At 42.2% G+C, this 27305-nt stretch overlaps 1 protein-coding gene across 4 annotated transcripts; it reads left to right on the top strand.

The window, feature by feature from the left end:
• Positions 1–9: 9 nt before the first annotated feature.
• LOC309706824 (transient receptor potential cation channel subfamily M member 1-like) lies at positions 10–27083 on the top strand. Of its 4 annotated transcripts, XM_082533723.1 has the most exons (29): positions 10–421; positions 1226–1535; positions 7356–7432; positions 9293–9485; positions 9566–9779; positions 9899–10023; positions 10143–10314; positions 10925–11099; positions 11400–11523; positions 13923–13995; positions 14378–14478; positions 14659–14823; positions 14969–15103; positions 16166–16216; positions 16497–16637; positions 16736–16765; positions 16843–17135; positions 17311–17539; positions 17776–17904; positions 17975–18121; positions 19639–19767; positions 20603–20854; positions 21157–21331; positions 21702–21722; positions 22201–22345; positions 23667–23872; positions 24129–24261; positions 24478–24854; positions 24943–27083. In XM_082533723.1, exons 2-29 carry the CDS (start codon positions 1452–1454, stop codon positions 25533–25535), a joined length of 4689 nt encoding a protein of 1562 aa, XP_082389849.1. In that variant the 5' UTR covers positions 10–421; positions 1226–1451; the 3' UTR covers positions 25536–27083. The 4 variants fall into 4 exon arrangements, with proteins under 4 accessions (XP_082389849.1, XP_082389851.1, XP_082389852.1 ...); XM_082533724.1 differs by lacking the exons at positions 10–421; positions 1226–1535; positions 7356–7432 and adding exons at positions 7454–7891; positions 8614–8982; XM_082533725.1 differs by lacking the exons at positions 23667–23872; positions 24129–24261; positions 24478–24854; positions 24943–27083 and having other exon boundaries at positions 12–421; positions 21599–21722; positions 22201–22336.
• The last annotated feature ends 222 nt before the right edge of the window (positions 27084–27305 follow it).

The following is a 27305-nucleotide window of genomic DNA, read 5'->3' on the forward strand; positions in this document are numbered from 1 at the left end:
ACTGTCATGGTCCTGGGTCGGTGACCCAGTGTTTTTGGTTTTGTGCTTTTACTTTTGATAGTTTTGTATTATGACTGTTGTTTTGGGTTTCCTAGGGTTTAGTTGTGTTTCCTCTGTTTGGTGTCTTCCCTGCTTGTGTATCTCCTTAGTGTATTAGGTCTCTGTGTTTAGTCCGCGTCTCTGAGTCTGTGTCATTACGCGTATGTGTTTCCTGTTTTACTCTGAAGGGCTCTGTCTTATGTCAGTGTGTTCTGTTTACGTTCCCCCTGCCTCGTCAGCTGTGATGTCTTCCAGGTGTGTTCCCCTCCTGTTTCCCATCCCTTGATTCCTGGTGTGTGTATTTATAGTGTGTGTTACCTCGTCCTCGTTCGTCTGCTTCTCGCCGTCCGGTTTCCTGTGCCTCCCTGCATCTTCGTTTCTGGTTGGTTTTGTTAGTTTTGCCCAGTTTAGGTTTTCGTAGTTCCATACTCACCTTTGCCATTTCTGTTTGTATCTACTTCTGTTTAATAAACTCACTTGCACTAGAGCTGCCGCATTTTGGTCCTAAATAACTCCCACACGGCTTGCCCCGGCAACCCGTGACAGCCACTCTATTTTATAGAAGTTTTATTAAATATGTTTTAATGTTTTATTTTTAGTCCTAATTTGTTAAGCACTTGTTGACTGTGTGAAGGAAGAACACCCTTAAAACAGGAAGAGACCTTCTGCAGAACGATGCTTGCGCGAACTGCCGCAAATGGTTGGGGCGTGAGAGGACAGAGAAGAAAAACAGCGTATAGGCAAATAGTATGGGAGAAAGCAGCACTTAAGGCACATGGAGGAGAAGTTCTCAGTGCATCAGGGGAAGTCCTCCTGCAGCCTGAGCCTTTTGCAGGGTCACCTGATCCTGCTTTATGCTGCAGAAAAATGATTAATTGGAGCAACTGATATGTTCTTGTCATGAATAAATTTGTCATGTTCAAGTCAACCTGCAGATGGAGCCTTTACCTCTCATTAATGCTATCAATGCAAACAGCAGTGGGGAATCTGACCCAACTCACTCTCATTTAAAATTTCACAGCAGTGAAAGTGCTGAGGTGGAGCTGCACATCCAAATATGTTGGAGTGGTACTTCAGTTTTATGAAAGAATAAAAGACAGAACTTTATCCTGTCTGCACTGAGTTAGGCAAGGTTTAAAGTAGATTTACCTCCAATCATCATTTATTAAATCTGCATCCCTCGTAGAGCACCACCCTTGGCCGTCTGTAGCATCCACTAATCCTGATTACACATGGAGAGACAGGATGGGGTCTCCACCCACCACACCCCACCCAGAGATGAACGCATCACAGACTGAGGACGGGATTGCGACGACCACAAGAGGACACGGGAGACAGAGAAGAGACAGAGGACACGCGTACAGAAGGGGAGATGGGACGATGAAGGTGGAGGAAAGCTAAACTTTACCAACATGGACAGCAGAGGGAGGAGAGGAACTGATGGGTCTTTCAAACGCTCATCCATAAAACGCAGCGCATCCTCTGCATCACAGAAGGTAGGATGGAAAACTCACCTGGGAAGGTGGCAATATTTACTGCGGTGGCCAGGATGAGATCGTTACTTACAGCATCAAATGGTCAAAAAGTACCTGAAATGTTACCTATAGTTCCTCTTTTTGAACTGTTAAAGAAGCTCATCCATAACTGCAATTAAAGCAGGTGGTTAAACAAGCATTAAGAGAAAAAGCTCTTTAGTAGTCACTGCAGGTAACATCAGCTGTACACATGCACAGCCTTCTATAGGATGCATGCATGCTGCAAGACTTCTGTTCTGTCACTGGACCCACCTGGCCACTATTTGGCTCCACCCCTGCACCTCAGACTTACCTTAACTCTCAGAACTTGAATATCCTGCAATCATTCCCCTTGAGATTGTTTAGCATAATGCTGCCTCTTACAGATGTTTTGAGTGTAAGTTAAAATTAGCTGGTGGGTGTGAACCAGAGTGAGCTCTTGGAGAAACGTTTCCTGGTCTCTCAGTTAAGATGTTAAGATGAACTCTGTGAAGCCTGTTTGATTTTTTTCTGGACTTTTTTTGGTGTCAGTGTTTTTCAGCAAACGTTCTGAAACTCATTTGCAGTTCTGAAAACACTCACTGAATATCTGAAGGCCTCCTCGTGCTGGTTTGGTCCTTGTTTGTGGTTTGCGGTTTTCTCTCACTGGTGCCATTGTGCTGTTTTAATCATTTTTCTTTCAGTCTTGCATTTTCTTATATATCTTTGTTCTGATCATCATCACCACCACCGCCTCCATCTGACTCTGAGGTTTTGTTCTGAGAAATGTTTGAAAAACTCCACAGAAAATTATCTGCAGACACTGAATCCACAGGGAGACAGCCAATCAACAACAGCATGAACACAGAAATCACTCTTTGCACTCTTTTATGACCGAGGGTTGTAACAGTGCAAGGCCCCCCCCCCCCGGGTCAGAACAGGAAGCTGGGTTTGGAGGTCAGTTAGAGGACAGTTAAACTGGTTTAAATAAAGTGCTACTGCAACTTCACATTTAGTAGAATTAAAAAAACAAAAAGACAAATATCTGAACAAAACAAAGAAATCAGATTTTTGTTTTTAGGTTCAGGGAGGAAGCAGCAGCACCTTCTCTCAGACCATGTGACCTACTCATGCCCTTCTCCCCTCCTCTTCCTCCTCAGATCATGTGGCCCGCTCACTTCACGGTTCATTGGCTTCATGTGATTTTGCTCAATGAACACAATCATCTGTTTATTTTCCCTGGAAAACATGTGACTGTGAAATCAGACACATTAAAGTGCGAACAGCAAAGGGTCTAATTAATAAAACAGAGACGCCAACGTCGCACAGATGAGTAACACGCTCGTCTTAACACTCGAACCAGATCCTTTCTGTCAGACGCAAGCTTCACCTGTATCTCCTCAGTTAATCAGTTTCCCGTTAATTTGATGAATGAAAAAAATGGGAAAAAACGTTGCATATTGTGAAAAGTTTTTAGAAGTTATGAAGAAAAGGAACAAATTAAATTGACTGAATGTCATCGAGGGTTATACTTGTTTATAAAAACTAAGACAGGCACTTTTCCTATAGGAAGAAAAGGATTGCACAAAGCCTTTTGTAAGATAAAGTGCCAGAAAGAACATTCATTCATAGAACAACATAATTAAATTAGAAAAAAATCCTAGAATATCCTTCTCCCAAACTGGAGCAAAGAATTTTTGATATTGATATTTATCACAGATTATACTCATATATAAAATGAGTTTGATAAAATTAATAAAATGGATTCATAATTGTATGAAAACTTTCAAAAGGCATCATCATAGTAAACCTGCATGGGACCCAATTCAGTAAATCAAATTAGTGGTAACCAGTTAAACATTTCAGCTAAAACCACCTTTATAAGCATCCAGCTCAGACTTAATAATGCCAATTTTGAGCCTTAATGCAACTGAAATACGAAGTAGGTATTATATAAAGAGAACCCAAAACTGTTTCACATCGCAGGCTGTAAACATTATTTTTTAAATTTCTGCTGTAAAGTTGGACATTTTAAAAAAACGGAAGCCCGTGGCGATCGTGGGAACTGCAGGTTTTTTTGGGGTTTTTTTGTATTTTTGGCACAAATGCTTGATTTTTCTTTTCTTTTCTTTTTAAATTCTTCCAGCATTTTTTCATTGAGGTTTTTATTTTAGCTTTTTGATGCTACTTTTTGAGATCTTACAGAAATATTTTTGTTGCTGTTTGTGTGTCTGTCAGAAAGATTGTGTAACAACTGCCCCGATGAACCTCAGTTAAGTGTTGATGCAAGTCCAAAAGAACTTTACACATTTACTTCTGGCACAGGTTTATCAGTTTCCTAAATATTGCTTTCACCGTTGAACGAATTATCATCAGTATATATTTTTAATATGTTTTCATACAATATTTATAGAAATAAATTGAAATAGGCTCCAGTTCACATGGAAACACACATGCAAACTAGAGACCACCAGGGATTGTTGTACAACCCCAACTGGTGTTGGTACTACATATGTGACATGCACTAAATCTGTTCAAAAACAAAGAATAAGTGTTTGATTTTTGCTGATTCCTCCCCATCAATGCATTGTGCTGCTGTTGTGCCGACTGAAGAGATTTGCTGTTTATTCCTACCTTGTTATTCTCTGATTGGTTCAGAGCTGCGGTCCACTTCCTGTCTCTGAATGAAATAAAATAGAGCATAATACAACAGCTCATTATGCAAACAAGTAGTTCCTCTGAACAGCATTAATCTCATTTAAACCCCTGATAATCCAAATCTCCAGGCCTCTCTCACACACCCTGTGCATTGTTGCTGAGTCCTTCCTTTTTTCTGTTTTCGTTGAGAAAACACTCCTTGATTTTATTTTATTCACTTTAAAAGTACTTTAGCAGAATATTATTGCACAGAAGAACGGAACAAATACTCCACTAAATTTTCAAGTATAAGTACTGCAATAAAATCCCTGTGAAGAGGTCCATCAGTATTATTTACAGTATCAGAAGTAAAAGTACATGTTCTGATCGATTAAACTGTCATATGAACTGAATGTGTGTTCGGTCTGTTGTGCAGGCAAACTTTGTTTTCACGAGTGTTTCCCAGAATCCAGATGCAGTTATATCAGCGGTGCTTTTCGTGCCATGATAAAATGTTAGAAAGTCTGGTTGGTCCACAGGTGAGGCCGTCCTGAATTAAAGTGGGCTCTGCATTTCTAAACTCCTGTGTGGAGGTGACCGTAGTGAAGAAAAGAGCACAGAATTCCTCTCTGAGATGCGGTGGAAAAGCAACCAAATGTAAAAACTGGAGTAAAGAAGCAAAACGATTCAAACCAAAGAAGATGGACTCAGTTTCCATGAAGACAAACCGAAATCTTGAGGGGGAGCAGGTTCAACAGGTTTCAGTTTAAAGCTGAGCACATGGAGGATCAGGGTTTGGGAGGTTTTGGGCGGTTATGTTTTTGGGGGATTTTTAAAAGCAGATTTATTGAGTCTGGTCCCAGCAGCTCATGAAAATGCTCTTGTGTTGAAGCTTGATGGGTCATGAGACTCCCAGAAGGATTACCTCGGCCTGGAGTCATGAGACCAGGTCGAACAAAGAGCCCTGCTGCCTCACATGCTTGTCACATGAACTTGCTCAGCTGCATAAAGTCAACTCCTTTCTTATCTGCTGAGCTGCACCCAGACCCAGTCCTCACAGGGTCCTCGCGGAGCTGGAAGCCAGTGGGAGCTCACAGAGCTGCTGGGTCTGCAGTTCACTTCAGGTTTAGCACTGAGTGAGATGTTTGGACGTTGGAGTAGATGTGCAGGCTGCTGCTGGTGTCCACACAGACTTCTGACTCTTCTTCGCCCGATCTGAACATGAAGCATCTGAGAGGTTTGTTGGTTTCTGAAAGATTCTGTAAGAATGATATTCATAGTGGATAGAAATAGAGCGAATGTACAACAAATCTATTTTATCTGTTCAAAGATTAATTTTAAAAAATGTCTAAAAAGTACTTTTTTAGGTTTATCCCTGTCAATGTGTTTACGACCTCGACACACTGAAAAAACTGAAGAGAAACGAATAAGAAGCAAGATTTTGTCCACCATAAAATTTGGCTATTCTTGAGATTGACATCCTTCATTGCCACTAGATAATTTCGAGCTGCTTTCTGGGTTTGAAAAAACAAAATCAGACAGTTGTCACGAATCAGTTGCAGTCCATCGTTAGTGGTGCTGGCTTCAGTCATTGTGCAAAGGTACTGTTTATAAGGTTGGGGAAACCTGCAGTCAGCTGACACTTGGATAAGTAAGGAAACGTTTCTCCCACTGAATCATTACGTCCAAATGAACAGAACTTTTTGGGATTGGTTCCGTTCCTGGGTTTTTATTCTGCAGGCTAAAACAACTGCAGAATCCTAGCTAGAGGCAATGGCTCACCCACTTTCATTTAACCATTTCTCCCTCTAGCTGTTGTCACACAGGAAACTCTGGACAATTTGGGGAGAATCCTGATGGGAACAAAGTCAACTTTTCCCACATGGAGCTCTCTGAAAAGCATTTTTACTACTGGAAACACTCAGTTTGCTGCAGGTGTGGGCACTGCCTGGCTCAAGCATACATAAAGCAGCATACATTAGAAAGTTATTTTCTAATTTCTAATGTTGGCCTTACTGGATATCAGACGGATTTGTACTGAGGGCTACATTTGAATTCTCACACACATCCTGATGTGAAAATCATGCCCTTTAATTGTGACTTCTTCACATCTGAAGTATTTTCTCTGACACGTCTTTGTTTCGTTTAAAGTTAAACCCAGAACAGTAACTTTGGTTTCCTTCTCTACAGAACGTTTGCTGCCTGATGAATCACTGAATTTACCTGATTCTCTTCCTCTTCTTCCTCAGCTGTCAGGAGGATGGGGAGGGAAAGATAATGATGATGATGATGGTGGAGGGTTATCGCTCACGTGAAATAGACAATGACGCTGAGGCTCATGTGCCGTTCGGACGTTAATCCTCCATCATCCAGAGTGCAGGAATTTTACAAAGTGCAGACACACAATAACAACCAGTCATTGGTGCTGTTTGGATTTAAACACACAGGAAATAGAGCTTTAAAGGGGAGTTCCGTGTGTTTTTCTGTGCAGCTCCAGGATTAGGACGGAGGGTAAGAGGATTGGGTGCATAAAGAAATGGAAAGCTCCACTCTCCCAGAAATTAGCCAGATATATTCAGACATGAGCAGTTTGGTGTTTCATTTGAGTCATTCTGCAGCTGAACACAGGAACAAGAATGAACCACAGAGAGCACCGACACGCTCAGCTGACTTCCTGTTTATAGTTTTCTATATTAGTGACTGAATAAAGTTTTTGTTTTTATTATAAAAACTTACTCTGATCCACGACTAAGTTTATCTTGTAATCTTGCTGATGTGAGACATATTTAATCCATAATATCCACCTTAGGATACACCACCAAATAGTTAGTTATTTATTTATTATTAACAGCAGGAAAAGTGGAATAAATCATTTTCTATGATCAAACTGACAAAACAATGATTCTGTCTCTTTGCCTTTTGTTACCTTCTTTGTGCAGATGATGTGAATTTATCAGTAGAGTTGGAAAAATATAGTCCTTAAATTAAAAACATCACTGTGTTGGATGAGTGAAGTTTAATTTGATAAATTAATAATTAAAGTTCCTTTGAAGATGAAAGGAAGCAGGTGTTTCTTGGACATTCGGTTTCATGTTTTTCTTGATGACAGTTAACCTGTTACTTTGTTACTGTGAAGAAGGAGAAGCAGAGTCATCCTCATGTTTCTTCGTAATCACATATTTTCAGATCCAGAGAGCTTGGATCGACAGAACCTTCCAGAAGAGGGAATGTATCCAGATCATTCCCAGCAAAGACGCCAGCAGGTAACGACACAATCGAGTGCAGAACCTCAGAGAGAGAATTTTCTCTTCTTTTTAATTTCTCTCACCGGACAGAATGATTATGAACGAGGAGACGAGCTGCGTTCAGTCACTTTCAAGTGATCTTTATCAGCTGGTCCTCCTCATGCAGCTATAATTACAGCTTCCTCTGGGGTTTGTTGTGTTATTTCTTTTCTTTTAAATTTTTTAACCCTCATTTTCATTTTTGGAGTTTGATATTTCAGTTAGCTCTTCGTATTTGTTGTGTTTTGGTCTATTGTTCCAGCCTCTGTTTTCTTGCCTTTGTGTTTAGTTTATTTCCTTTTTCCTTTGTTTCTTTTGTATCTTTGAGCTAATCCTTAATGATTGTCCTTATTGTCTTCACCTGTGTCCCTTTTCCCCAAGCTGTCTCCACTTCCCTGATGAACTCATCTGTATAAACAGACCAGTCTTTCACCTTAGGCTACGTTCACACTGCAGGTCTTAATGCTCAATTCCGATTTTTTGATCAAATCCGATTTTTTTGTCTGCTCGTTCACACTACAAATAAAATGCGACAGCAAACGCGCTCTAGTGTGAACGCTCAAAGCGGCCCGCATGCGCAAAAGAAGCTGTCACACACAACGAGCTCTGTTTAGACCCAGAGCAACAGTATGTTTGACTGATGGCCTTAATATGCAGACTTCGGACTTCGTTTCCCAATTTTTGCTTTAAGTTATTTTGTTATTTACATAATAATGTAAATAACCTAATAATGATCCTTATTGCTGTTTAAGAGAGGAGCGGTGCTTCAAATGATAGCTGCAGATTTCTGTCAGAATCTGCAGATTACAGTACAAATAAAATGTTCACATTGTCTTCCCAACAGTTTCACTAACATCTACACTGGATGGCCAGGAAGCGTTCGCGATGTCTTCTCGGGCGCTGATAATTGGCTTCAGTCTTGTGTCGGTGACGTAAAAGGCGGATTTAATGCGACTTGACCGTTCAAACAGCAGTCGCTTTCTAAAACATCGGATATGTATCGGATTCAGTACCACATACGAAAGTGACCCAGATCGGATTTGAAAATATCGGATTTGCGCCGTTCACACTGTCATAGCATGATCGGATATGGGTCGCATAGGGTCAAAAAAATCGGATTTGATGCGCTTTCGCCTGCAGTGTGAACGTAGCCTTATTAGCCTCTGTGTGTTCTTGGCTCTGAGCTTGTGCTCGTTGGTGTTCGGGTTTTTGAGTGTAATGTAAATTAAGGCTGGTTTTCTGGAATCGCTCCCGTCTGCCTGAGTGTTGTAATTGAGGCCATGAGTGCGGCTTTCTAACTTGTTTTTGTTACAAGCAACTCAAGTTCCAGAGGAGCCAAAAAGCTTTCCAGTGACTGGAGTCTTTCTGTCTTTATTAGCTGCTTCTCTTCTACACTGATCGCTTCATTCAGTGTAATGTGACTGGTCACTCGCTGTTGATTATGTGCTTTAGTCATATGACCTCATGTCTGTTAAATGACAAACGAGACGAGCTTGATGGTAAAAACGAGTTGACCACCGGTTTATAATGTGAGTTCTGCTGCTATGAAGAATTCTTGGAGAACCTGTACTATTAGTGTTTAACTTCAGGTTCAGAAATTTTATTTGCGGTAATGTTGCACAAAACATTCAGTTCCTGCAATTTAATGAAAGCCCGTCTGCAGAGTTGATATCCTATAAAAGCAAAAATGGTTAAAGTGGAAATGATAGTTTCTCATCTCGTCATATTATAGTAGAAACGACAGTTCCCCCTCTGCTCAGTGCAACAGTTACCTTACACAGTGAGGCGGTAAATGAACATCAGTGCCTGTAACCTGTTTGTACTGCTGTTTTTGTTCAGGTGCAGCTGTGGTCAGCTGGTGGCACAGCACACCGCCATCCCTCTGGGGGCCAAAGAGGACGGGGCCCCACTGGTCCAGCTGGAAGTCCAATCTACGGAGAGATGGAGTGCCCTCAAACACACCCAGGTCTCCCCCACTGATGCCTACGGGGTGCTGGAGTTTCAGGGAGGAGGACATGTCAACAAGGCCATGGTAGTGTGCCTGAGGAGTGACACGCCAGCTTCACTGCTTCTGTAGCATTCTAGCACTGACACCTCTTCCTCCTCCTGCAGTACATCAGGGTCTCCTTTGACTCCAAACCAGATTCCCTGCTCCACCTGATGGTGAAGGACTGGCAGCTGGAGCTTCCCACACTACTCATCTCTGTTCATGGAGGCCTCCAGAACTTTGACCTGCCTCCCAAGCTGAAGCAGGTCTTTGGTAAAGGGCTGATCAAAGCTGCTGTCACCACTGGAGCCTGGATCTTCACTGGAGGAGTCAGTACAGGTACAGCCTTCATTCTTTATGCAAAGATGACTTGATGCCATTGCTGTTCTTTGACATCAAAAAGAGTCATTTTGTATATCATGACTTTTCTTTTTTCTTTTTTTTTTTTTTTTCCCCAGGAGTCATCCGCCATGTTGGCGATGCTCTGAAAGACCATTCTTCAAAGTCCAGAGGGAAAGTTTGTGCTATCGGGATTGCACCATGGGGGATTGTGGAGAACAAAGAAGACCTGATTGGGAGAGATGTAAGACAAACCAGACGGAGTCTAAGCCGACAGTGTTTGCAGATATTTATGTAGTAAAACACCTGGCAGCAGAATGTGCTGTTCCTCACTTGGGTGAAACATGGGGTTTCATGTTTTAGGTGACCCGGCCTTATCAGACAATGTCCAACCCGCTCAGCAAGCTGTCAGTCCTGAACAGCAGCCACTCCCACTTCATCCTTGCTGATAACGGGACGTGTGGAAAGTACGGCGCTGAGGTTCGCCTCCGCCGGCAGCTGGAGAAGCATATCTCTCTGCAGAAAATCAACACACGTGAGTCAAACATGTGACCTACCCAAAATGCACAATTGCTTTTAGTGTCAGTCTGAAGCTTATCAGTCCATCAATCTGTGTGACCTGTGGGTTTCCCTTTGTCATCCTATGCCTGGAGCTGTCTGTAAGGCAGGGACAGCAAAGGGGAGCTCAGCTGTCACCTCTCACTTCATGAGGCCACCATAAATGACCAGAAAATCAAGACTTTTTTTTTTTTTTTTCTATCAAACCTTAACTGTATCGAGTCAGGTAAGTCTAAGTGAGGCGGCTGTTTCACACTACTTGTGGCAGAAATGTTGTCTTTAACAAACCATTTTTAGTTTGAGCACAATGCATGGCTAGAAAGCAGTTCCAGAGTGAAAGGGGTGCTGGGTTTGGGTACGTGGTCCTGCATAAAGGTGGAAGACCATGCATGAGAGCAGTTTTCTGGTGGGTGGCTCAGCAATGCTAAAGCTGCACAGCACTCTGTGTGAATGAGTGACTCTTCAGAAAAGGAAAACCAAATTGGTGCAAGTGAAGCTAATCACTGAATGCTAAAGGTCATTATTTTGAATTGCAGATGCTGATAGAAGTTGGCCTTAGAACTTATTTTTGTGTATGGTGGTTTCAGGTCTTGGTCAGGGGGTCCCAGTGGTCTGTCTAATCGTAGAAGGTGGTCCAAATGTTATCTCAATCACACTGGAGAGCTTGAAGGAGGAGCCCCCTGTCCCAGTGGTGGTCTGTGATGGCAGTGGTCGAGCTTCAGACATCCTTTCGTTTGCTCACAGATACTGCGAGGAAGATGGGTGAGCTGAACGAACGTAAAAGCCAGGCTTAACTAGACGATCACACCTGGTGGCAGTTATGGTATTGATACAATCACTGAGGATTGTCATCGACAGATTGAAGTTAAATAGCCAGACTACAATGTCATGTAGAAAATCACATTTGCTTCTAAAATGCACAATTACTAATAATTCAATTTATCAGATCATGTGAGGCGCTCATAGTTTTCCAGTTTTAATATGGAATATCTTTATCGTTATACCCCTCTGCGTTCCTCAGTTTAATGTTAATGTGGCTACCTGGATGTTTCTCTTGCGCAGGTTGGTTAGTGAGAGTGTCAAAGACCAGCTGCTGGTCACCATCCAGAAGACCTTCAACTACAGCCGCAGCCAGGCACAGCAGATCTTCCTCATGGTGATGGAGTGCATGAAGAAGAGAGCTCTGGTAGGTTGGCTGGGGGCAAATTGAAATTAAGGTGTGTGGGGTTTTTTTTTTTTTTTTTTTTTTTTTTTTTTTTTTTGGGGGGGGGGGGTTCATAACTGCATTTGTCTGTCACATATGTCCTCATCAGTTCATTAATAAACCTGATCTCCATCCCCAACCCATCTCGTCTCAGTCATTTATCATAAGCCAGCCCTACTGCCTTCATACACTGTGTTACTGTTGGGGACGAAATAATCCCTGCCTGGATCGGAGTGGTTCAGGAGTGCATGAATATGCTGCAGACTTACTAAAGACAACAACCGAATGTCAAACTGTGATTTGAGTTCACAATGAAACGCATTAATTTTTCTCAAAATTAAACTGTCTGCGCCAGATTTTGGTTTTTATTTTTCCTTCGTCTTGGCTATGCACCATTTTTCTTTTGTACTGTGTAGGGCAGGGTGTCCTGTAACAGTCCAACCCTGCAAAAGAATTAAAGCCATGTAGAGGCCTGATGACCGAACGCAACCAGGGGGAGCTACCTTACATGCCAGGGTGCACAAGTGTTGGTGCCAATTTGAGAACAATGGCTTAAGTCTCTGAACCAGCACTGAGCAAACACTTGATTGTAATGACAAAAGCTCAGGTGTGTGTGTGTGTGGGTGGGTGGAACTTAAACAATTTAAACATTGTTTAAGTTCTTTTAAACCTCACATGTGTAACTGTGGTAAGTTAACCTACACTACTGGTTGGGCACCGTTTCTGCAGATTACAGATTCATGTTATACAAACCTGTTCACTGTGACATTTGCACAATGAAGGGTTTCCCTTTGAACTGACACTGCAGCACTTAGTGGAGATTGTTCTGTGACCCTCCACCATTTATTTAATCCCACAATCCTCTGCTTCTTCCAGAGAACAGCTGCAACAGCAGGCTGCCCATAAATGTAAAAATCTGAACATCAATTCACTTAAACTGATCTGCTGTCAGATTAAAATTGCTTTGCTGCAGGTTCACATGTTCGTCTGCAGACATGACCTGAAGTCAGAAACATGAGGAAAATAAAGCTCGTGTAAATCACACACGTGAAAATGCCTGTTCAGATTTTGACTTCCAGTGATGATATCATTATCCATTAATCTCTTCCAGAGAAGAACCTGCCTTTTGAATGTAAATCAATTAGTAAATAAGCACAAAGACCAAATCAACAGAATACAGATGGGATGGGGGGGAAACCAGCAGTGCAACGCATCTGAAAACCTGCCGCACATGTCCAAACAACAGATTCTCACTCCAGATTCATCCTTTACTGACACTTACTGAGGGTCCTTCATATTTTACCACACTGGGAAGCCTTCAATGTCATTTTCAGTGACACTCAATGGTCTAGCTGAGATCGCCAGATAAGGGGGTTTAAAAACCAAACGGTTTCCTCATGAGTAGGCTGGATTGATGCTGCTGGAATATATTAGAGGACGTCATCAGATGACCTTTCATTTAAGGTCTTTTTAAATAAAATAAAAAATAGATGCACAATCGGTGTTGATTAAGAGTTGAATGTGATACAGCCTGCATCTAAAAATAAATACAAATAACATTATTGGCAAATGTCACAAGACATTTGTGTTCAGGTTGCTGCATTGGACACCACCTCTGCAGGAGAGCTGCTCAGACCCTGGTCTGCTGCATAAATCAAGACCAACGTCTGTTAGATCTGGAATTCTGACAGTTTCATCACATTTACATCTAATGTCTGCATCCAACTTTTATATCTGATCAAAGGAAATAGATCCTTGGAGGCTCAGAGATAACAGGTACAGATTTACCAGATTACGTATGCCTTATTCCATCTCAATCACATTTTTACGACCTGCTTTATCGTCTCCAATTTGCATAAAAATGTTATTGTAGATAGTTTGAAGATAAATGATGATTCCTGTGAAATTTTAGCTTCATATATTTTTAATCCTTTAAAGATCTTTTTGAATCCTTTAAATGATCAGCTGATCCACTTTTCATGAACATCTCAAAAAGGCTAAAAATGTCACTGTGTGAATGAATGAGTACTATGAAAACATTAAGGTCTCTTGTCTAATATTTGATGCTAAATAAAATGCAAAATAAAGCATGCACAATTCTTTCTGACATTAAATTAATTTATGTTGACTCAAAGAAAGAATCTTGAAAAATATTAGATAAATGAAGCTAAATTGTCACAGTAATCAGTCTATATGTGTCCAAGCTTTGCACCATAAGATTTATAAGTAAGTTGGAGCCAGCAAAGCAGAAGATGCACATTGATTTGAGACGGATGACCTATAATGGGACCGGTTCTCTGCCCTGAGCTTTGCCTCTCAGGCTCTGGGTGTCTGTTGCGGTTTGTGTCGCTCACTGTGCTGTTTCTTTGTTGATTGTGTAGATTACAGTGTTCAGGATGGGCTCAGAGGGACAGCAGGACATTGAGATGTCCATCCTCACAGCTCTGCTCAAAGGTTGGTGTGTGAAAGGGTTTTAAGAAGGAAACGCACAACAATGTTAATGCTGTTGTGTTAGGTAACATTTTAGACAGGCGACTGCCTAAGAGAAATGTTGGCCTGTGTTTCAGTTCAGGATCATTTCTCTGATAGGTCTGAGTACATCAAAGCAAATTATGCTTTTCTCCACTTAAATTGGGACATTTGGTGTAATGAGTGTCATGAAAGCCACATGTTGCTGGCAATACAGATAATTTCTTCAAGCATATGGAGTCGCAGTGATTTCACATGGTTTAATTGGTCAATGTAACAGCAACACATTCATATTTCTAATATTTATTCCAAAAACATGTCTGTGTAGGGACGGAACTGAGGGTGAGATCTTTTTTCCTGGTTTCAGGTACAAATGCATCTGCGTCTGATCAGCTGAGCTTGGCTCTGGCCTGGAACAGAGTGGACATTGCTCGCAGTCAGATCTTTGTGTATGGACTCCACTGGCCTGTGAGTTCACAGATACAACAGCTTCAGTCACTCCGTAAACTTTGTTTTTCTTTCAAGAGAAACTTTTTTCTTTGACATCAGCGTTCTGTCATCCATTTGTCTGCTTCCTCAGCCTAGGTGTCTTTTACTTATGTGTTTGTGGATTATTGATTCCCCACTTGCGTTTGCTTTCTGTTTCAGCCTGTGCGAACTTCACCTTCTGACCGTCCAAAGAGCCCGGTAGCCCAGCGACCATCAGCAGGAGGGGCTAAAGGGAAACCCCGGGGGAAGAAGGGAAAAGGAGGAAAAAGCAAACCTGAACCTCCTGAAGAGACGGACCCTCGGAAACTGGAGCTGCTCAACTGGGTAGGAGACTGGACTAAAAGTGATGTTATCATCTTGAATAGCCGCCACCAGCATCCGCTCAGTGACTGACACATCGAGGCAAATCTGTGATCCAGAAGCAGGTGGCAGGGGATGATTGTCATGATGGTGTTTTTGTGTGGGACAGGTGAACTCACTGGAACAGGCCATGCTGGACGCTCTGGTGTTGGACAGGGTCGACTTCGTTAAACTTCTGATTGAGAACGGCGTCAACATCCACCACTTCCTCACCATCCCCCGTCTGGAGGAGCTGTACAACACGGTGAGAGGAGGACCTACTCCATGACACCTCCCGTGTGCAGAGTCATAGTTGATTTACAACGAAAAAAGTGCTCTTTGCAAGAATTATATGATAAATAAAAATTAAAAATGACCTTGAATGAAATCAGCATAAAAATCCATCAGCAGCAGAAAGAAATAACCCATTTTAAACCCAGTACAAAGCATCATTTTATGACGGGGTAATGAAACTGGGTAACCGATTTATGGTGGTGTTAAACTGGGTGTGATTATCCTGAATCAAGATGTTAGACGTAGCAGGGTGAGAGCCCTGATTATTTGGTGCTCACAGCAGGCTGGTAACACACACATAAACCTCAGGTTCATTCAAAATACAATAAAGAGTTATTTTATCTTATCTTCAATGGGGGCTGGAAGAGCATTGAACTGAGCTGCAGTGGAGCTTGAGCACACCCTGCTGGTAATACATGTTATGTCACCTTTCAAATGTTTTTCCCAGTCTGCCTGTTTGTTATTGATGCAGTAATGAGGGCTGGTTTGTTGAATATGAGAGTAAGATTAAACTGCACTGTTTGAATCAGCAGAAACCTTAAAAAAAGTTTTGGTTTTATATGATGCATTGAAAAATCTTAATTCTCTCAGGGACACTGCTCATATACATCAGGCAGAAAATGCTCCAATTTCTTGGTACTTCACCATTTGTTACTCTTCCCTTGTAATATAATACCTTCATGCTTGTTTGATCTCAATAAAATTTGGACATCTGTTAACAAAACAAAAGCTCTGCTCTAACCACTTTACTCTCGCTGACACGTTTCTCTGCAGCTTAATGTCCTTCTTCTGTTATATCACTGCTGCTGTCTCTAATCTAGCTCTGATCCACAGACATAAAAGCTCTTAAAACAATGGTTTAACCACATTATTGTCAGATTACAAAACAGCTCTCTGCTGCTGTCTGCGTGCATCCCGCTCATCACGTCCTCTGGTCTCTAAGTGAATCTGTTAATTTGTATAAATTGTATTAAGCAGAGAAGCCACCACTGTTTTTATTCGCATCACCTTGTTTTGTGGTTGGTTTCTGCAGAAACTGGGACCAGCCAACACTCTGCACTTTTTGGTCCGAGATGTCAAAAAGGTGAGTACCGTGCTCTGGATTCACCGAGTTCATGAAATATTTAAACTGCAGTATATGCTTTGAGCTCAGGCTGCTTGTCCCCAGAAGGTACCAGGGCAGAACCGCAGCTGCACATCATAGAAAATATGTTCACGACCTTTAAAAACGAGGTATAAGTGTCCTGTTCACTGAAGGAAATCGGCTCTTCTACACTGCATCTGCAGAAAGAAAACTAGCAAATCAAAGAAAATATGAGGAATGACTGAACAAAAGATGCATAATCCAATGACATGTGTTTCAGGGGAATCTTCCTCCAGATTACCAGATCACACTGATCGATATTGGACTGGTCCTGGAGTTCCTGATGGGTGGAGCGTACCGCTGCAAGTACACAAGGAAGAGTTTCAGGACTCTGTATAACAACCTGTATGGCCTCAAAAGAGTGAGTAAAGTTGGTGGAGCTGCGATAGAAATGACCTTGCATCTGCTGTAGCATCAATACACTAATATTTACTCACATTTTCATCTTGTGTCTTACAGCCCAAAGCGCTGAAGCTTCTTGGCATGGAGGTATGTACATGTAGATCTGAAAACTAAAGGTGATCTGCTCTGAGAGGAAGACTTGCTGACCTGCTTGGTTTCTGCAGGATGATGAACCCCGTCCAAAGGGGAAAGGAAAGAAGAACAAGAAAAAGGAGGAGGAAGTAGACATTGATGTAGATGACCCTGAAGTCAGCAGGTTCCAATACCCCTTCCATGAACTGATGGTGTGGGCGGTGTTGATGAAGCGCCAAAAGATGGCATTGTTCCTGTGGCAGCGAGGGGAGGAGGCCATGGCAAAGGCTCTAGTAGCCTGCAAGCTCTACAAGGCCATGGCTCACGAGTCTTCCCAAAGCGAGCTGGTGGATGACATCTACCAGGACCTGGAGAACAACTCCAAGTGAGTCCCACACACAATCCTGGACATCGTGTCCAGCTTCTGTTTATACTCTTAAGGCCCTTGTTATCTTTTAAACCTTCTCAGTTGTGTTTGTTAAAGCCACATGCTGGTTTTCCAGCTTTAAAGTATCCACTGTGAGGCAGCCTAAGGAGGGTGTTGGCCTTTTTCTTTGTAGGGACTTTGGTCAGCTGGCCTATGAGCTGTTGGATCAATCCTACAAACACGATGAGCAGGTGGCCATGAAGCTCCTGACCTACGAGCTAAAAAACTGGAGCAACTCCACCTGCCTGAAGCTGGCTGTAGCTGCCAAACACAGAGACTTCATTGCCCACACCTGCAGCCAGATGCTGCTGACCGACATGTGGATGGGCTGTCTGAGGATGGGCAAAAGCAACAGCCTCAAGGTACCAGCAGAATACAGCAGCAAGGTTTTCTCAGGAAAAGGGTAGAATAAAGAAACTGGATAGACAGAAAAGGTTAAGAGTTTGTTTGCTTTTCAGAACTTCACAAGTTAAAATATAATTTTTAAATTAAATGGGCCCAAGGATAGAACCCTGAGGGATCCCAGCAGTAGAGGCATCTATATGTTAACATAATTCTGTTAAGCTTGACCTTTGTCCCCTCCTCACCCTGTCTCCAGGTCATTTTAGGGATTATTTTCCCTCCTGCCATCATGCTCCTGGACTTTCGTCTTGGGGATGAAGCTCCTCATCATTCATCCAAAGGAAGCAATGATGGAAAAACTAAAGATGACAAGAAGTCAAACAAGGTATAAAACTCTCGTGTCGTTAACATCGGCATAAAATCAGGCTGTTTGAGTAACTAAGACTTTGTTTCAGGATGCAGCATCTAATGTTGACGCTACTTCAAAGAAAGGAGATGAAGAAGAAAATGAGAGTGACAAGAAGCACGGGAAGAGGGTTCCTATCGGGAGGAAAATCTATGAGTTCTACAATGCCCCATTCACCAAGTTCTGGTTCAACACGGCAAGTGCACATTTCAATATTTAAAATGAGAAATATATAAAAGGGCATTTCAGATAATAAAAATAAGTATCTGGTAGATATAAAAAGACTGAACATTTATGAATATTTTCCCTGAAACTTCGTGTTTGACAGAACTGCAACAGACAATGTTTTTTTTGTTTTTTTTTAATTTATGTTTTATTAGTTTTCTTATTTATACAACATGTACAACAAATTCAACTTAATCACCGTGGGGGGGAAAGCAAGGCAAAACAAAACAACAACAAAAGAGACAAACGGACCAAAACAAAACCAAACAAACGAAACAAACCAAGAAATACAATGACATTATACAAAATCGGGCCTCCCATTTTGTACATATTTCAACCAATATTTGTCAAATGAGTCCACCTGCCACTTTCGCCTAAAAGTTATTCTTTCCATAACAAAAATATTATATATCACATCAATCCATTCATCTATAGTAGGAGTGTCCTCTTTAAGCCAAAGGCGAGTTATGGCCTTTTTGGAAGCTACCGACAGCACACTGAACAAATATTTATCCGGTTTGCATAGATTAAGACTCTCTAGGTTACCTAGGTACAATAATGCAAAATGAAATTGTATTTTCTTTTGGAAGATTGTTTCCATGACCTTATGTATTTCCTTCCAAAATGGAACCACATGGGGACATTCCCAAAAAATGCGGAAATGATTTGCTGTTGCATGTCCACAATGCTTCCAGCATGTTGTATTCTGAGAATAATTGGATTTTCGAGCTGGGGTAATAAAATAACGAATTACATTCTTCCAACTGAATTCCCTCCATGAGGGGGAGCTTGTTACTGACCACTGCTGTCTACAGATCCCATCCCATTCCTCTCCTGTTAGGGATAGGTTGCTCTCTGTTTCCCATCTTGCTTTAACATATCTTGTATCATCACCCCGTAGATTGATCAGTGAACAATATAATTTGGAAAAAATTTTGTAATAGGATCCATCTCTATATACATTCTCGAATATATATATATAATCTCTTCATTCCCAGTTGATAACTGAGGATTTTTTAACTTTTTATTCAGGAAGTCCCTCAGTTGCAAATATCTAAAAAAAATCTTGATTTTGCAACCCAAACTTTTTCTTAAGGTCCTGGAAACTCATCACTTTTCCATTTTTCAACAACGTACTGTATGTGGTGAGACCTTTATTTGCCCATGTTTTGAATGTTGAGTCGATCTTACTAGGCAAAAATTATGGGTCATATGCAGACCACTTAAGGAATCCAGCCCTCTGGTTTAATTGATACTTTTTAAGTACTCTTTCCCATATCTTTAATGAACTTACTATCCAAGGGTTGCCCGGGTCTCCCAGGAGTCGTAACTCTGAAGGACAATGTTATGTGCTTAAATAAATTGGCACATCAAGACTCAGAGGTCTAAGAGTCTGAAACGTTCCCAATTCTAGCTGTCCATCATAAATCCAGAAGCTGAATTTTTACTTTTAGATTCTATGATCCTTGTGTTTTTTGTCCATGCCAGATCTCATACCTGGTGTATCTGATGTTGTATAACTACATAATCCTGGTGAAGATGGAGCGGTGGCCGTCTTTGCAAGAGTGGATCGTCGTCTCTTACATCGTCACTCTGGGCCTGGAGAAATTCAGACAGGTGAACGTCAAACACACCTGGCTGTTTAACCCCCGCCTGCTTCTGTGACACTCACTCAGCAGCAGATTTCAGTCCCTAACTACACAAGAACTGGCCCAGGTGGTTAAATCGATCCACATCAGGTTCTCTTCCAGTCTGTGAAGGTGTGCAAGAACAACATTATCTCTGCTGCTCCAAGTTGCAATTTATACTGGTATGCCAGTACTGTGTTATATAACACAGACACTGCTCTTGTCTGACAAGTATATTTTTTACATTTTCAGACTGAGTGTGAGCTTGTTATGAACTCTGGATTCTGCTCTGAAGGTCATTAAAATTTTGAAGGCAAAGCAAAGTTTGTGCCTGAAAAACAAACAAACAAAACAGCCATTAACAGTTAGCATGAGCTCAGTAGGTGTGAGGACAAAATGAAATCTGATCGGGGTGCAGGGTGAGATCTGAACAGCTAATAACAGAAAAAGAAAGTTTTATTTTTGCCTAATTAGAATTTTACACTTTACTGAAGAAACTACATGAAAAAATGTAACCAAATGCAACTGAAATTATGCTCAATGGCGGAACCTAAAGGTTTAATCCTCTGAGCTGACAGGTTGAAAGGTGATCTCATATTAAAGGGTCTCTTCTTGAATTACACTTTTAACACAACATTTGATCCTTAATTGTTTTGTTCCATTAGAAATGCATTAGACTGAATTACATTAGCAATATTGATACTTTAGGAAACTTTTCAAATCATTACAGTTCAAGCGGGTTGTACAGTAACGTGTTTACAGTCTCTGAAAAATGAACTTCTGACCTTTTCTTCTGACCTGGATGAAAACACTTGCTTGGTCAGATCCTGATGTCCGAGCCTGGGAAGCTGAAGCAGAAGATCAACGTGTGGTTGGAGGACTACTGGAACATCACAGACCTGGTGGCTATCTCGGTCTTCATCTTTGGGTTCCTGCTGCGGCTGGAGCCTGAGCCCTACATGGGATATGGCCGCGTCATCTATTGCGTCGACATCATCTTCTGGTACATCCGAGTTCTTGACATCTTCGGAGTAAACAAATACCTGGGGCCCTATGTCATGATGATCGGCAAAATGGTAGGACCCCTGGTGTGGGTTTCTTCTTATGTTTTCATTCAGGAAACCGCACTTACAGTCAGGCCAACGCAATGTTACACAACCTTTTGTAAAGGCACCAGGAAATCATAGTCTTACATTTAAAAGGACTGTGATGTACTGGTACCTCACAGTACACAGCTACATGTACACTGTATTATCAGATTTATGTGGGGTACCAGCAGTGCACACAGGTTATTGTTTATACGTGTGGTATAATATTGATATCGTCACAGAGTCCACATTGATTGGGTTAAATGTCTCGTGTTCCCACATGTCTCCAGATGATCGACATGTTGTACTTCGTGGTTATCATGCTGGTGGTGCTGATGAGTTTTGGTGTAGCTCGGCAGGCCATCCTCCACCCAGATGAGGAGCCGACGTGGCGTTTGGCCCGCAACATCTTCTACATGCCCTACTGGATGATCTACGGAGAGGTGTTTGCCGACTCCATAGACCGTAAGACTAGAATCCATAGTAAGACAGCTGTTAGTCCCCTGTCCTCATGCTGTCCTTACCCCGTCCTCCCTCCATGCTGTAAACTATCAGTTAGTCCACACACCCTGCTGTCCTCTCCCTCCAAAAACAATTGATCTCTGTATTTACTTTCACTGTACTTATGCTTTTTATTAATCATTTGGATACTACAAACGAATTTTATTTTTTCCCCTGCAGTTGATTTGTTGTGTTCATTGTGACTGTGATTGTCATCCTCTCCTTTGTTAGACATTATCTCCTTCAGTGGTTCCAACATGAAGTCTTCTTCACTTTTTGAGGATTTTCAGCTGATTATTTTTCTTCCTTCTTTCCTTCCGCTGCTCCTGGACAGTTTACGCGATGGAAATCAACCGTAAGCATCTAAAAGCACTAACCCACTCAAACCAAACAGTCAATGTGCTCATCTGTGCATTTGAGGTCATACAAGGCTAATCTCATAGTGTTGTGAAATCTCAGTTGTATTATCTACTGACCATCATTTGTTGAATTTATGCTTTTAAACTCACTGATTTTCTTTTAACTCCCTTCGGTTCAGTCTCATTGAACCAGAAGAGGCTGAAATGAGTTTAGCAGCTGAAATAACTAAGCTACCCTCACAAAAATGTGTCATTTCATAAGTGCTGTCTATGAAACAAGGAGGTTCTGAGGGTGGGTGTTACAGACCCTATTTAAAATTTCTTTGGTAACACTCATAAAAACTCAGTTGCTCATAAATGCTGTTGCCTGATGTTGTCTTTTGCATTGTTATAGTTTACTCTTTATGTCAGATTTAATGAGTGCTGCAAGTCTATGCGTGTGTGTGTGTGTGTGTGTGTGTATTTGGGTTTCAGCTCCTTGTGGAGAAAACTTATATGATGAAGATGGGAAGAAGCTTCCTCCCTGCATCCCTGGAGCCTGGCTCACGCCCGCCATCATGGCTTGTTACCTGCTGGTAGCCAACATCCTTCTGGTCAACCTGCTCATTGCCGTCTTCAAGTCAGTACACCGAGCAGTCGTTGCAGACACGAGCTGTAACATATGTTCCGTCGTGGCTTAAAAGTCACAACATAAAGAGGAAACAACATTTAATTTTAAATCCGTTAGTAACCCGAGCTACACATGACAGCCCAGAGAGCACAAAGACAAAAACTGGCATCCCCCAAAGCCAGCCTCAGGCATGCCTTTATCCACACCTTGTAAGGTGTAGACAACTGTCAATTAAGCTTTGACACTTGCACTGCAGACAAGGAAATTAGGGGTTGCAGACGCTGACTCAGACAAAACCCACTTTAAAAACACTTGTCATATTTTTCAAGTTAAATGCAGTGAAGAAGAGTTGAGTTTAGTTTCAGTGTCGAAAAAGGGGAAATGGTGGAAACAGAAAAATATGTGGACAAAATACTGAGAATGATCCGTATGTGTCCTAAAAACCATTTGGCTGCTGATTATGGCAGTGTTTACTTTGCCGTACGTACATACTTAGTATGTGACGTGAGGTTCATTATCAAGTGGTGACTGCCCAAGTACACAGCTGTTCATGTCCACAAGCATGTATAATCCCGGCCTTATACTCACTCATTTGCTCGGAGCTGGAGGATGAACACACTGTTTGTGCCCTTATAGTTCAAACTCTGTAACATTAGTGTCGCGACAGACTGTAGAGCATGCTGACATCCAAAAGAAGCCTCATGTTCACCCCATTGATGACAAATTTTTCATCACTCAGACCCAAGCAGACTTTTGCACACTTCCAATTTAACAAAGCTTTTAAATGAACTTTGACCTTTTAGCTTCTCTGCTCGGATACAAAGGGCTGTGTGATCAATAGAAACAAAGTATCCATCTGGCAGCAGGAACACGAGTTGATGTTATTGGTGCTATACTGTGTCTATATCAAGACCTTGAGAGGAAATCATTTTGTTGGAAAATTTTCTATCCAAGGAAACATCTGAGGACAAACTGCTTAGATCTGCAGTGTGTCCCCTCAATTGCTCTACAGAGGTACAGTAGAGATGCACTGAAAACAATAGCCCGGGCTGGGAATGTCACTTCCTGTGTAGATGTCACCATAATCTATTAACTGGTGGGAAGGAAAAATACCTAGAAACCATTTTCTAGTTAGCTCACGGTTCCAGTTGATAACTTCACCTTGAACTTTGAAAACCTGATTATATAATGATAAAGTGATAATTAACTCATTCACTGCCAGCCATTGGCAGTGAATGAGTTAAACCCATTGACTCATACACTGCAATTGACGGCTATAGACGTCAATGGCAGTGAATGAGTTAAGAGATTTTCTCCACTTGCTCCACAGCAACACCTTTTTTGAGGTGAAGTCCATCTCTAACCAGGTGTGGAAGTTCCAGCGATATCAGCTGATCATGACCTTCCATGACCGCCCCATCTTGCCCCCGCCGCTAATCGTCTTCCCCCACATCTACATTGTACTGAAGAGGCTGTGCTGCCACTGCAGACGGAGAGCAGAGGGTGGAGAGTACGACGACCGCGAAAGACGACTGCGTAAGACAGAGACCGCCATAATCAGAACCTGAACTTAAACTCTGGATCCTGTTCAGTTTTTTTCAGTATCTGATATCTAAAAATTTAATATGTTTAAGCACATCACTAACAGAAGCTAAAGTAGGTTAAAGGCTCAGTATGAATACAGCATAATCCTGGTATTTCTCGAGCTATCAGAACCACCTCTACCAGTCTGAGGCACACATTGCAGTCACGTGTGTTTGTGTGCCGAGTTTAAAATGCTGTGTTCCCTCAGAGCTGGTGCTGAATGCAGATGAGCTGAAGAGTCTGCATGAGTTTGAGGAACAGTGTGTGGAGGAATACTTCAGAGAGAAGGACGATGAGAAGCAGTCGTCTAACAACGAGCGAATAAGAGTCACGTCTGAAAGGTTCGTGTTCATCTCAGCGTGCAATCTGTGGAGGACCAAAACTGCCAGAATCAAAAATACATACGTTAAGAACTGAATAAAACTTAAAATGCTGTTAAATGTGAAAAAAAACAAACAAAAATGTAATGATTTACCCGGCAACTGAAACTTAAGTGAGACAGCATAACTTACAACTTGTTGCCATCACAGCCCTGAGTACTCATGTCGTGTGTTCAGGGTGGAGAACATGTTCATGCGTCTGGAGGAGGTAAATGAAAGGGAACACTCGATGAAGGCATCCCTGCAGACGGTCGACCTCCGCCTGGCTCAGCTGGAGGAGTTCTCTAACCGAATGATGAACGCTCTGGAGAAGCTGGCGGGCGTCGACCGAGCTGAGCTCGTCCGCACGCACTCCAGAGGATCGTCCGTGTGTGAGCCGGGCACTCTGCTGCGCCAAGGCAGCATCAACAGCGCTGACGGGTACAGTCTGTACAGATACCAGCTGGAGCACGACGACAGGACGTCGGTTTTCGGAGACATGGAGGGAAACGACAAGAGGGTCCAGCAGAGTCCAGAGAGGCAAGGTGGGAACAGCGAGGGAAGAACCAAAACAGGTAGGACAGGAGATGAGTCTTTATTGGACGCATTATATCAGAAGAATGAAGGTAAACAGTTATCCTCTGTTTGAACTTCTCTTTTTAGGTGAATTGAAAGAGTTCTGCTCAGCTCTGGAGGTACAAGGACTTAAGGACACTCAGTCTCTTTCAAACGTGGACATTCTGATCTCTCCCTGTGACCCAGACATCAAATCCCCCAAGATCTGCTCCATTTCACCTCAACGTGACTCGGCTGACACTAACAAAGATAAACCCATAGAGAAGGGCCGACTGGAGGCGGCTGTGTCCTTCCCTCTGGAGAGGTCAAAGGTCACACAGTATTTATCCTCTCCAACCCTCAGCAGCTCTCCATCCTCCAATAAGAAGTATGTCAGCAACATCATCTATAGCCCCGGCCAGCAGGACCAGAATTGGGCCACTGAATTGACCAGCAAGGAATCCAAAGAGGAACTAGATGAGACCAAGCTGCAAAGCCATGAACAGGAGGGTCAGAATAATAATGCAGAGGAGGAGGAGGAGCTGCTGGTAGGGGAGGACCAGATGTATCCAACGCTGCGCTCCAAGAGTCTCAATGCCAACCCAAGAAAGATGAGGAAGAAGAAGAAGGAGGACGAGGAAACACCACGTACAGCCAGCAGCGTCAAAGATCTGGTTTCAGCGTTCAGTGGGGGGCCATGAGGACACGGGGAAGGACCAGGTCCAAGAACTCTTCAGACGACTGTTTATCCTGAAGGACTGAACCCTGCTCTGAACTCACGGGAGATGAATAAAGCAAGCATGATGCTTCAGTATTCCTGAACCAATAATAACTCTGAAATAACTGCTAAACCTGAAGCTGCAGCCCCCCCTCCTGCCCAACACAAAGCTCCTGCATTTGGTTTGTTAAATTCCAGAAGAAAAAGTAAATGTAACCAGTTGCAACAAACATAGTATCCTTAACCTAACTGATCGTTTTCTCTGTCACGATCTTGACAGACAGCAGCACAAGAAAGGAAAACTGAAGAGATCGCATGCTCATTGGCTACGGGCTTGTGACCCGTCGTTAGCCAATGAACATTCCCTGAATAACACTACTTTTTTTACTCCTGTGTTGATCATATTTTATAAACTACAACAATTTCCTTGAAATGAATTCAGTTTTATTCACAACAACATATATCACAAAGGCAACTCATACTTTAAGGGAAACACATTACAGTCTTACCTCAGTGAGAAGCTCAATGATGAGACGATCAGGTGCTTTCCTTTGTGTCTGCATTAAAAACATATTTGTCTTTAAACTCAGCAGCACAGCGAAATCTTCTACTTTATTAGTTTATAGCAACTGTGCAGGACTGAAGCCAAAACACAACGAAACCTGACTGATTTTTTGTTTCATACAGAAGCCACGTGTGTTCTTTCTTGCTATGCACTAAAGTGCTTCATTAAATCTGCAGTAAAATAAATATAAAACTGTCTAGAATAATAAGATTAATTAACATAAAATCTTGCTGTAGACTTGAAATTTTCACTGTTTATCGTTTGCCTTCATTATCATAAGAATCTTACCTGTTTTGTAACATTGTTTAATTTAATCCCTGACCACCTCTCACTGAGTAATGAACAATTTAAGAAAATGTTTTAGTTTGAACTTTGTGTCAAAGCATTTCTTCTATCCCAGTACGGCTCTGGACTGGAGACTGCTTCATGTTTCATGGTCACCACAGGCACTGCTGAGAGAGTGGAATGAACAGCTTTATATGGCAATTTTATCACCCTTACAAATGCTGAACATTCTTAACTTTTTTCTTCCTGTTGTCACCCACGTGACATATGCATTATGTCCTGTGGGTGGCACAGTGGTGCAGTGCTTAGCCCTGTCACCTTACAGGAAGAAGAGTTCTGGTTTGAACATCAGATCTCTGTGCCTGCACAGATTTCCTCCAGCATATTATACATATATGCATTTCAATAAGGCGAGATCACTTGTAAGAATTTGATTTATTGAGAAGGAGAAATTAATGTATCTGGTGATTTGACTCCTATGACCCATCATGGCATGAAGGAATCGCAGCAGTGATAGGATTTAGGACATGAGCCCCTGGAGTCTGGATGCTGACGGAGGTGAAGATGAGGACTGAGGTCTGACTGATTGAGGCGACTGTCTGGTGGAGATGGGAAGGAGGGTGGGTTCCACGAGTGTAAAAAGGAGAATGTGATAATAAAGGACGTATTCACACAGCGTTACACACTCAGTGTTTGTTTTTAAATTTCGATCGCTTTCTGCAGGAGCTTTCAAGCTGCCCTCCTTCAGCTTCACACCACGCGCAGTTCTCTCTTCAGTTCCTAGCGACATACGCAAGTGGGGAGACATGATCAGATGATTGGGGTCAGGTTTGTGAGTCAGCCTCACCTGACACCACACCCTAAACGCACATCTCCACCCCTCCCCTGCAGATGGAGAGCACA

Source organism: Aulonocara stuartgranti, assembly GCF_965226115.1.
Source record: "Aulonocara stuartgranti genome assembly, chromosome: 1".
Taxonomy (NCBI): Eukaryota; Metazoa; Chordata; class Actinopteri; order Cichliformes; family Cichlidae; genus Aulonocara; species Aulonocara stuartgranti.